General features: G+C 36.5%; 1 protein-coding gene across 1 annotated transcript in view; it reads right to left on the bottom strand.

Annotated features, from left to right (window-relative positions):
* Positions 1 to 1,682: 1,682 nt before the first annotated feature.
* The window catches only part of SCAMP1 (secretory carrier membrane protein 1), a 14,719-nt gene continuing 4,512 nt past the window's right edge, over positions 1,683 to 11,889 (bottom strand). Inside the window, exons 4-7 of the mRNA XM_010146220.1 lie at positions 7,813 to 7,972; positions 6,118 to 6,219; positions 3,995 to 4,112; positions 1,683 to 2,166 (exon numbers count right to left, since the gene is read on the bottom strand). Of these exons, the coding sequence (XP_010144522.1) occupies positions 2,002 to 2,166; positions 3,995 to 4,112; positions 6,118 to 6,219; positions 7,813 to 7,972 (545 nt within the window). The 3' untranslated portion in view covers positions 1,683 to 2,001. The remainder of the gene's footprint in view (positions 2,167 to 3,994; positions 4,113 to 6,117; positions 6,220 to 7,812; positions 7,973 to 11,889) is intronic.

The following is an 11,889-nucleotide window of genomic DNA, read 5'->3' as shown; positions in this document are numbered from 1 at the left end:
ATATACAGCTGCTAGAAGGATGATGCCTGATCTCAGCAGAAAATGGTGGCTTTTATCTGGAAAGCTTTTAATAACATTCACCCAAATATAAGTTCAGTGCTAGCACGAGCACTAGTAGGACATTTTAGAGCCGCTATTACATAGAATATTTAAATTGCTTTTAACTTCATAATGCAGAGAACATTTAGAAGCATTCATTAATATGAACTTTGGCATACGCGGAACTACAACATTTATCCAAATTCAAGTTGATTTAAAAAAATTAGTAAAAGAAAGGAGAGAAATAGGGGCTTCATGTCAACAGTACACTACTGATCCAGGGATTAAGCTAGGGGGATTATTTTTTTGTAATGCTCTTCTGTTACTGTGAATACAGCATAATGAAAAATAATCTGTGAAAGTTAGTCCACATTCAGACCATAGAGGGACCTCAGAATTTTATGCTGTCTTAAAGGTGATTCACCTTAACAGCTGAATTCATTTGAGCCACAGCATATACTTACACTGGTTGTGGGATGTGGTCCTTCCTGCTCTCATTTTCTAAAACAGTTTGAAAAAACAGCCCAAGTATTGTGCATAAGACTCATGAGGCAGTCCAAGGATTAGAAGAGTCATCAAAGAAGAGAAACCTGACATTGTTCTAAGATCTAATTATATTCAGCATATCACGACAGAGTGTACCATTATGGATTGTTCAGTTCCACAGCACCAGTTTAACCTTAGGCCTCCAGTTCACTGAGTTACAAATTAACTTTGTTAAAGATTTGCTGAAGATTTCTCACTTTTCAACTTAAAAGAGTTCAAAAGCTTTTTTTCCCCAGCTTGAATCTCATCTCAGAGATGGCTGTTAAAATTAATTCAAGATCTGTTAAATGTCATTGCTTAAAAAGCTTGCTTTTAGACAATACTCCCATTAGAAAATTAAACAATATATTTAGGGTTTTGGACAAGCAGTAAACAGAGTTACTGGCTAGGCTAGAGATTTAGTTCCACTGTTAAACACAAATCTACACTTAAACCCAAAACAAAATAAAAAAATCCCAAATACAACAAAAATAGCACTGCATGTAGAAGAGGAAAGGGGGGCAAGAAACTAGTGTTCTAAAAGTCAATATTGGTTGCTTTTCCAGCAAAATTATTACCTCAAAACATGAATACGGAAATTAAGAATAGCAAATATATAGTTGTTCAGCTCTGTGATTGAAACCATCAGTTAACATTCTTAAACTTTACACTACGTTACACATTCTATTACCGAGAATGTTTACGCGCCATAGTAACTTCTCACAGGTAGAGAATACTCCATGAAAATAGATACAAACAAACACTATCATTATAAAGTGTCGCAGGTAAATTCTGGACCAAAACACTAATTAAACAAGATTAGATAATTCAACAGTATTCATGCAAACTTACAAGTTTATATCAAAAAACTTATCCTAAAAAAATCTCAAATAAAAGAATTTATGATACCTACTCTACTAGTATTTGTTCTCTAGCAGCTGCTGAAATTGCAAAAGCAGTAGCCAAACTGAACTCTCTACATCTCTCAGTCTATCTCTAGTCCCACTTCTTCTGGTATGAACACGGTGAACAGTTCTTATAAAGAAAAATAACTGATCCAAAGTGCTTTCCTGAAGTTGAAAAAAATATCGGAGTGAACTGCTAAAAAAACCTTCCGCATTCTTAAAACATTTAATTGACCATTTTATACCACAATTCATTCTTGGGCCAATTATTGAAATTATTTATCCCCCATGAAATACGGAAGGCTTTATATTCTAGAACGCAACATCTTAAAAGAAGGGCAAAAAATTGTTATCTTTTAAAAATAAATAAGTTTATAATAAAATAAACAAAACATGTCCCATTTTACCCATGCACAGCTGCAGAAGAGACGAACATGCTGTGTGAATTTTGACCTAGGCTTTTAGGACATATTCTAAGTGGCTGGAAAATAAAGTACGATCAAAGAGAACCGTGATGACTTCTTGTGTTTCGCTACATTCGGTTACCCTTGAACGCATTTTGAGCTGCACTGGTTGCTGCTGTAGACGCGGCGCTGGCTGCAGCAGTTTGTACAGTTTTGTTGGACATCACTCCTGTTGCGAACTCCTGCTGCGCTTTCTCAAAGCTAGCACCAGTTGTGCGGTAGAGACCATGCACCTAGGGAGGTGGAAAAATAGTGAAAAAGTGCGGCTGAGCCTTCCATTTCTTGGTGGACTAACACCAAAGTCCCGAACACGAAGCTGAGCTGTGTGGTAGGGAAATCTGGTTTGCTCATATCTTTGGGAGGATCTGGAAATGAGTAAATGGACTTTTCCCCCCCAAAATCCTACAACTTTTAATTGTCTGGCTGCATGCAGTTTTACTGTATGAAGTTGCAAGTTCAGAGGGGTCTCACAGGTCTTTACTGAAATGTATGTCGTATCTGCTGTCTGAAATAACACGCCTAAATACACAAGCAGGTTGCATCCTTAGCATAACACAGGGCTCACAGCTGGCAAAAATGTCTCCTGTCTCAATTTGTTTACAACTTGTGGTACTTGTTAGAAGAGCTAGTATGTGTGCATGTTATAAAGAACAGCAGGAAACAAAAACAAAAAAACAGTTTTGAATCCACTGTCAGTAACATTTTGGTGAACTTTTCTATACATCAATTTTTAGAAACATTTTAATTTCTCTAACTGATATGGTTACAAGAACAAGCTAAGCTATGACCGAGCATTAAAAAGTATAAAATGCCCTAATAATGCAGATATGAATCTGTTGAACTAGTGGGATGACCAATAGCTCTGCTTAATGGCAGCTATTAATATGACTTACGAACACTGTAAACAACATTGCGTACAATCTGTAGTACAACAGAAAAACCAAATCTCAGTAACTTCCAGTTACCTTAGGAATAAATTTCAAATGCTATTTCTGAACCATATTCAATCAAGTCACAATAAAGTCGTCAAATAATACTGCAGAGACATTTTCATTAAAATGTGGCAGGAAAATGAATGTTGTAACTTTTTGCTTTGTTATAAATGTGACTGTTTCTCATCCATAAAGATACACCAGGTCACATCTCAGTACACAGATTTTTGAAAAGAATCTTGATGCATATGGTAGGAAAAGTGTGAAAAAAAAAAATACTCCTCCATACCTTTTTTTGTTACTTGTTTCTCCTTAACCCGAGTATTTATGCAGAAAATAAATAAGCAGAAGGGATATCTCCAGGCAATGCTTAAAATTTCTAGCTTATGGTAGATAGGCAGGAACAGTTTGAGTATGTGAAAATCTGTAAGCATAACTGTAACTGAGGGTGAATTATTAGAATTGCCAGCAATCTCAGTTACATTACATCTAAACAACAGCAAAAACTTATTAGCACATTATTATCTAAACTTAGGTCTTCTGGATGGAAGGAACCAAAGGAAAAAAGCATCTTTCTTTGAGCTTTCATGATATGCCATCATTAATTGACAAGGCAAGAGGCAGAGAAATAAATATCCTCTTCTGTGGTGCCATGAATCTCCTTCTTCTACTTGATTTTAATGGGAATGATTTTAGTAAGAGCTGAAACTTCGAAATTGTTTGAATCACACATCGCACTACCTGATCAAACTTCGAAATTGTTTGAATCACACATCGCACTACCTGATCAATCTCCAGAGATTTGAAAATTACAACCTTGCGTCTACAGGTACAATCACAGTGTACAGTGCATTCACCTACTCTTTCACTGTGGACTTGCCTCCCAACTTCTCTTACTCAGAGCTATCCTTCCCCATTTTAGTTTACAGAAAACATGTGCATTGTACAAACAGCATTTCTTAACTCCACAAAAGTATAAGCAAAAAAGTACAATTTTTAATAGATAAGGGACACCCCCAAGAGTATCCTTTAATCCCAAATACTGTGTGAGAGAGTACCTCTCTCAAGTAGAAAAGCAAAATTGAGATCAAACACAGGAAACAGAAGAGGGGAATAATATGTAACTTACCTTTTTAAACATAACTAATGAGATAACAGCAGATGCTGTGAAAAGTGCAGCTATGATTATCATCATAATGCCAACAGGAATACTCTTATTAAGACCAGTAAGAGATGAAATCCATCCGCTGAAGGAAAAAGAAAGGACAAACTTTACTAGAACAGCACAGGAACCATCCAGCCACACATATCCACATCAAGGGAAGCTTTATAACATCCTGGTTCTTACCAGCTTTGAATATTTCTGAAGAAAAAAGTAATTTAACTTTTTAATGGGAATTTTACATAAGCATATTTTGGTTCTAAAACAAGCTTTTAGTGCTTACTTTCCATTTTTCCCAATGCATGCACTGGAACTATATGCAAAATAGTAGTAAAGACAATTATCTTCAAGCAGAATTGTGAGGAAATTAGAGTGTGGCTCATCAACTTCTGTTGGTGTGGTTTTTCTGTTGGGTGGTTTTGGGGGTTTTTTTGTTCATACTATCATTTCAGACTGATTTAAGACTACATGATTTTGTGGAAAGGAAAAAGTCCCCAAAAAGGTAGCTTCTAACTTCTTCAAATATAAAACAGAAACATGCAACACACACAGTTCCCTTCTATGTGGGAAGACTCATTAAGTGTATCCATACACTGATGGTTTCTCAATTGATGTTAATTTAATTTTTTGAAGTAAATAACATCAGAATAGCTAACAGAAAAGATTGCTCTATCAGTATGTACTTCAAATATCTCCCCGTTCTTTACAATGGAAATGCCAATGGAAAAATACAATACCGAAGTTGAAATGACAAAAAACCAGGTTGCCTTAAGAAAAACAAAATATTATGACGGAAAAGATTCTCCCACAGAAAAAAAAGCAAAAAAATTCAGTGAATCCAAATAACCTTAAAACTTTTCTCTATCTGTTTCAAAATTGCTTTAATATCCCCTATGTCCAACCAGACTCTACCACAACACTCCAAAATCCAAACTGTAATCAGCATTTTCTGATGATCTGGCTACTTTTCATACCTCTTCCCCAAGTATCCTTAAAAGTACACTGCACATACTTGAGAGAGCTGCCCCTCTAAAATACTCCTTTATTTTGTTAATGTCAATTAGTGTATCTATGAAAAAGCAGAACAGCAAATTCAAGGGCAAAAACAATTGAGAAGGATCGTTCCCTACTCTACACATCTAAAGCAGTGTCTTTTTGTCTGCCTTACATACATTTGTAGGTCAGCAGCAAAAAGCACTGATACAGAGCAATGTTATTTACCGAGCTACAATAGTGCCAGTCATAGCTCTCCACACTACCAGCTGGCTACTACAACCATGCTTTTAGTTAGTTCAAGAGTGTGGCATTTTTTTCAAGGATCACAACTGATTCCCAGTATCATTTTCTTCTAAAATACAAATATTAGACTTTGAAGACTCAAATGAAAGATAATATACATAAAAGCATCATGTAAAAGCTTATATACGTACATGCAATAAAAAGAAAAATCAGCTATTACATAATAAGGAGCTGACTCAGAAAAATAACCTTTTCTGATAATATCAAAGTTGCACCACTATATTCACCTGAATCACTGTTGACTCATTCTTCAAATTTTAGACATAAATTTCCTTAATAAGTATATTAATATAATTAGAAATAACTAAATGACACAAAGTAAGACACAAACAGTATATATTATTTTCATTTTCTCATTAAGTTTTGCTTGTGTCTATCTTAAATACAGAGCGAGTAACATCTCCACACACCACCAAAATAGAGGAGTGTTAAGGGTCAAGGGACCGAGGTACCCGCTCCTCGATATTGGACCAGAACTCAAAACAAGGAAGTTTCTGCTCAAACCAGTAATGTATAAAACAATAATTCAAAGTGGTTTACATTGAAGGATAAAATTTTGACCAGCCTAATTACAGAAGTACCTCACACTCTTGATATGCTTCACCCACTTTTCCTAGTTAAGAGCACTCCAAAAATGCTTTTCTTCAGCGCTAAATGAAACAATTCCAGTGAACACAAGGGGTTTTGTGGGTTTTTTTTTTTTGAGAAAACAGATTGTATTGCAGTTGCTATATGAAATAGAAGTTTTTGTCTTACAGAGAGTACAATGATACAGCAAACACAATACTCACCAGTTTCCCCATCTTTGAAATCCTGCGGCTTGAAGTACATGTACAGCAAACTGACAGATATATACAAAGAAGAACACAAAGAACCTGAATGAACTGTCACTCCTGAAAGAGGTGGGGAAAAAAGATTAAAGCAGCCAGGAAATTAATGACTTTTTGCAAATACTGCAGTACCAATCTATGAATTTTTTCTATATTAACTAGAAGAAAAGTCCTTTTTGACAACGACTTGAAGATTCATTGACTTGAAGTATCAGTGATTCTGTGGTTTTGTAGAGCTTTTATTTACAATATCTGCTTCTACTTTAATATAGTATTTTTGCTACCTGCACCTCTAACAGACATGAGAACAGCAGCAAGGCTTCTCTTCAGGGTCTCTATGACTAAACACAGAAGTTTTGCTACAATGTATAAAGAACAGAATTCTGCTTCACTTTCAGACTGAAGTTCACAGTGCTGGCCCTCTGGGAAAAAAAGTATTTTATTTGTAAAAGGAAATAAAATCTATTATGGCATAACTGCAATATAGTGCAGACCAGAATACTGAAGCAGCTGTTGCTTAGAAGTAAAATACACAAAATAGGATTTTGATGATGACTAAATTACTAAACTGCCACCCTGACAAAAGGACTGTACAGGCAAAATCTCGAAGACCTTATCTTATGACTATTAAAACTAACGATCATCTCATACGTTTGCAACCACAGTTCTAAAGAAAGTAGAAATCACTTAGTTAATTCACAGAATCCAATTTTGCCATTAATAGCTCTTCCTGCAGAAGAGTTTGTTCATTTCTACTTACTTATCTAGTTCAATTCAATAACTATTTAATTTTCAGCTGAGCAACTGACCAAAAGTTGAGTACCCAAGTAGTAGTTTTCCTTTTCCAAACAATCACCATTCATTAAAAATGCTATAAATTTACTAGAGAGCAAATGCAAGTTAAACTATAAAATTACTCAAAGATGTGTGAGTATAGCAATACCTGCCTGGTTAGAAAAAAGCAACATCTCATTTAGACTAAAAGGTTATGCCTAACGGCAATTTCTGGCCATCAATCTTTCTCTGCAGGAATTTGTGCATTTTAACTTAGAATATTCTGAATCATTTCAAAAAAGTATTCCCAACAAACACTGTTGCTGATTTTCACATGCACGCATACAAAAGTTCGTTTTTGCATGCAGATCAACCATTCTATTCTTAAACACAAAGCCACCGCACCTCACGCTTGAGAAGTCTGCAAAGATTGCTAAAAGCTAGGAAACGTACTTGAGTTTCATTACCATATATACCTGCTCTACTCGTTCTTAAGAACCTTCTTCTAATACAATTACAGACACCATAGGTCACTTAACTATGCAAGATTTTCAAGTGTAGACTCATTCAAGAAGCCAAAATTTTTAAGACACTCCTAACTTTAAGCCTACTCAAATTCTTGGTGTGAAGGGATAGATATTTATTGAGAATTTTCCTTAAAATTATTATCAAATACAAAGTTTAATATTTCCTACAATTATTTTGTCAATAGTAGAAACTATATATATACACTTTTCCACCTATGTTTTAAATACAACAACTGAATTAATGGCAAACATACTACTTGTTTCTGATGAAAGCATATTAATGATAAGCAAATTATGGAATGTTAATGCATTTCGACAACTTTTTAAGTAACCTAAGTCAAGCGGAATTCGTTACCTGAAAGCTCCATAAAGTGGTCTGTACCAGCAGACAAAAGAACAAGGGGTAAAAAGCAAGAACCAGAGAATACTCAATCCAAAATCAACCCCTCGTGTAGCATCAACGTAAAACCAGGCCAAACATCCAAAGATATTAAGAAACAGTGTCACTGTATGGACTGTAGAAGCAAAAGCAAAATAGTCTTAATTAAGTTGCATTGATACAATAAATTATTACAATTTATTCGAAGTAATACCCAAACTGAGCATTTTTAAACAAAATATCTGCATGCTGACAATAACCAATACCCTCTCAATACCCTCAGCAATAAGCTGACTTTTATACAGTGTTCTAACTTTCAGGTAAACCCCGTATTCACAAGTGAAAGTACTGAACATGAACATTAAAGTACTATCAGGTATATGGTGAGGGAAAAAAATCCTGTCATAAAAAAAACCCCAACATTTTCATACTTAAAATGATGAAAAAAGGTTTCTACAGCTGCAATAATTGATATTTTTTGTACAGTAGTAACTTGAATATTGATATTTAATGGCTAATGAGTATTTGAGAGAAAGCTTATGAAGTATATAAAATGCATCATAAACATAGAAGTGTACACAGTTTTAAAAATAAAAATTACCAAACCAAAAAAACCAACTTTCAACGAAAAGCTCTTTAACTTCCATGTAGTAAAGTAAAAAAACCCCACTTAGTAAAAATGTTTCTCAGTAAAACAAGATCTGCAAGAAGCTGTTCTAGATGCATTAATACATATTGCATGCTCTAATATGTCTCCTAACATTGGCCTTAAACATCTGCCTTCTTGGTGCTCCATTTCTAGCTCAATACTAGCATTTTCTCCTTGGCAGACCTTTTTACAGGTTAACTATTGAATTTGTACTAAAGAAAATGCATTGACATTATGACTTCACAGTTTATTTCAAAGATATTTTGTTCTTAGAACAGAAAAAGGCACAGCAGTATCAAGAAATATTACAACTACTACTTTCATGCTATCTGGTATGGAAGCTGGTTCTGCCAGACTAAAAGATGAATGTGAATTTCTGTCTTTATTCAGCAATAACCAGTTATTCAGGAGTGAATTTGCTGTCTCAGAGGACAGTTTCTGTCCTTGGGGACCAGGATAAAGTATTTATAATCAAGAGTGCACAAGCTGCTCCTTGCAGCAATTATTTTTTTTTATTTAAGTTTAGAGGAACATTGTAGTCATTCTACTGAAAGTTAAGATTAACAGAAGAGCTGGCAAGATAATAAAGACCGTGAAAAAAAAGACTTAAGCTCTTTGCTGCCCTCTTAACTAGTACTTAAACAAACCCTAAATTAACTTAGGGAATAAATCTTAAAGCAAAACACCCGCACCATTGCATGAAAGGTTGTTGAAACTCCAAATGCTTCCCTCTGACAAATCACATTTTCTTCTAAGAATCACCGGAACACTCTATACTTCTAAATAACAAACATTTAATGCATCTGTATGTCTTAGCACTGTTCTAAGAGGTCAGTAAAGCAATTCATTTAAGAAACTGTGTGTGTATGCCTCATAAAGCCCAACAAAGGATACAAATCCAAACTATTGCCTTGCTTTGATAAATATGAGAAAGCTTACTAAGGGGTATCTTTCTTTTTCTAGTTAATACTGGAAAACAGGAAGACCCCCTAGAAACATCCACATTTTGCTGGAATTTGAACATTCCAAAATAACTGCTTTTTTGTAGTTGCAGTTATGGTTACAGGACAAGTTTTTAAAGAATACAGTGCAGAAGAGGGTTGCAATGTCACAACCACTACTGATACTTAGCACAGTATAATCAGCAATATAGGAGTCTACTTCACTATTGTCATGAAGAATCTGAGCTGTGTAAACCTGATATTAGCAAGCCATGGATGAAGACGAGAATTCACTGACAATTCCTCCTTCACTTTCACTTGCCCTGCTCTCTGCCTTCTGTAAGGTACAGAAAGGGATTTGTCCTTTGAGCCAACACCTTGACCTAGATAAGCTTTGCTGTTGTATGAACAAGCAGCAAAACTGTAAGACAGCAACCAAACAATCAGACCTCTAAAAAACAACCTACAAAGAAAGACTGAGTAAACTATGCTAATTTAGCCAAAAGGAGATGACTAAGGGGAATAAATGTGTTCTCCACAAGAACAACAGACAGAACAGGGAAGAAGGGAAGATCAAACACAGGAAGGGAGAATTAAATTATATATCATTAGATATATATTAAATTATATATCATTAGAAAATGTTTCCCAGTAAAAGACGGAAACACAACAGGTTTGGAAGGAGTTTATGAATTGTCCATCCTTGGAGGTTCTCAGGAACAGGCAGAACAAACACAAACACTGACACGGACCATGGCTACTGATAGTATCCTCAGACAGAAGGACAGATGAGATGAGACTCTCCTCAACAGAAAAAATACCATAAAAGTTGGCACTTCAGTGTATTATTTTTGTACCAGAATCTACTCTAAGTCATTGGTCTTTGAAAACCTTTGAAAGTCTTGTTCCTAGAAAACGGAAACATTCACAGTCTAATATGAGGTAACAAACCCAAATGCCACAAAAACTTTCCATGAGATTAAGCAGCTATTCAGTTTCTAACTTCAAATAAGAAATATTCTTTAAAAATCAGTACTATTCATTTTGTACATGCTATCAGCCTGTGGGGAAAGTAGCTAGAAAATGCAGGCTTTTGAATCAAAAAATTTTTGGCGTTAGATACGGGCCAAGCAACATGGGAGACTTCACTAGTAACAGCATAGAAAGATCTAAAAAGTAGTGCTCATTGCTAAAAAGCCAAGGAAAACTGTCATTCTATCAGCAAGCCACTATACCAGCAGTTATCCCAAAACCAAGATAGAATAGAACAGCTCCACTGGCAGCTGGCAGGCGCCCCTGCTAACTGATTGCTGTAGTTCACTAACACAGGAGTACTCAGGAAGGAAAAAAAAAAAAAAGCCTCTCCTCGGGGTGGGAGGGAGAACCCAAACAACCAACCAGAAAATATCCACATCAAGGAATCAGAAAAACTCTGACTTCTGATACAAATAGAGAAAATAAGAATGAATTAATTCATTCATCATTCATTCATGGCTTGGCTTCGCAAATGAAGATCTGGGAAGGGCCTTTCCCACACTCACTGCAAGCGATGAGTGCACCCTTCGGGCCTGCGTGGTGGATTTTTTAGGTGAGGCGCAGTGTGCGCAGAACTGGCTCCACCCTTTACACCTGAGGTTCATCTGCCAGGGCCTAGCGAGCTTGGACGGTGACAGCCAAGTCCTCAGGTCGTAGGTTTGGTTAGAGTATCCTCCTCTTAGATGGAGCCGTACAGGGCTAAACAAGCTCCATCTGCCTGGGTTTGGAGTCAGAGTTGTCCTTCTCCTAGGATGGTTGCCCGAAGGCTAGTGAACCCATCCTGCCCGTGGATACACTTTGTCTGACCCTGCAGTTGAGACCTGCCTGGCTTGGGAGACCCCACCGGAGGCACATGCCCCCACCAGCACAGCTCTCCACCTCACAAGGGCACGCAAGCTCCTTCCCCACGGCAAGGGGGAGCCCGTGAAAGAGCTGCTGCTCTACCTCCGGACATCACAGACCCGGGCACGGGGCAGCCAGGACCTGCCAAGAACGGGAGTCCTGGAGGGCGAATTAATGGAATATGGAAACAAACAGACCTGTTTTCTTATGAGATAACGAGCATATAGATCTGAAACAGGTAAAAAAGTTTCCTCAGATAAAGACCAAGAATAAGGACACAAAAATTTCTAATGGCAACACACAGAAAAGTGAAACAAAAAGGTTTGTTCCTAGGACTGATAAACAGGAAGAAGAAAACTAACCTACTTTACAAAGTGCTGAGCGCATAGATTTATCCAAATGTGATTATGTTCACAAAACCCCTACATCTTACAAGTCCTGGGAAGTTCTTTAAGAGGAAGTGAAAAGTGGGTACAGCAGCAAGCAGAAGCAGACTGGTTTGGTAAGGTATTAAGTGCCCCCACTGCAGAGGCATAGCCACTTGAATGAAAATGAATCAAACCATGTAGATATGATCCTGGGAAA

This window comes from Buceros rhinoceros, unplaced genomic scaffold, assembly GCF_000710305.1.
Source record: "Buceros rhinoceros silvestris isolate BGI_N320 unplaced genomic scaffold, ASM71030v1 scaffold17522, whole genome shotgun sequence".
Lineage (NCBI taxonomy): Eukaryota > Metazoa > Chordata > Aves > Bucerotiformes > Bucerotidae > Buceros > Buceros rhinoceros.
Note: the sequence above shows the minus strand (reverse complement) of the source record. Positions and strands in the feature narration are given on the sequence as shown.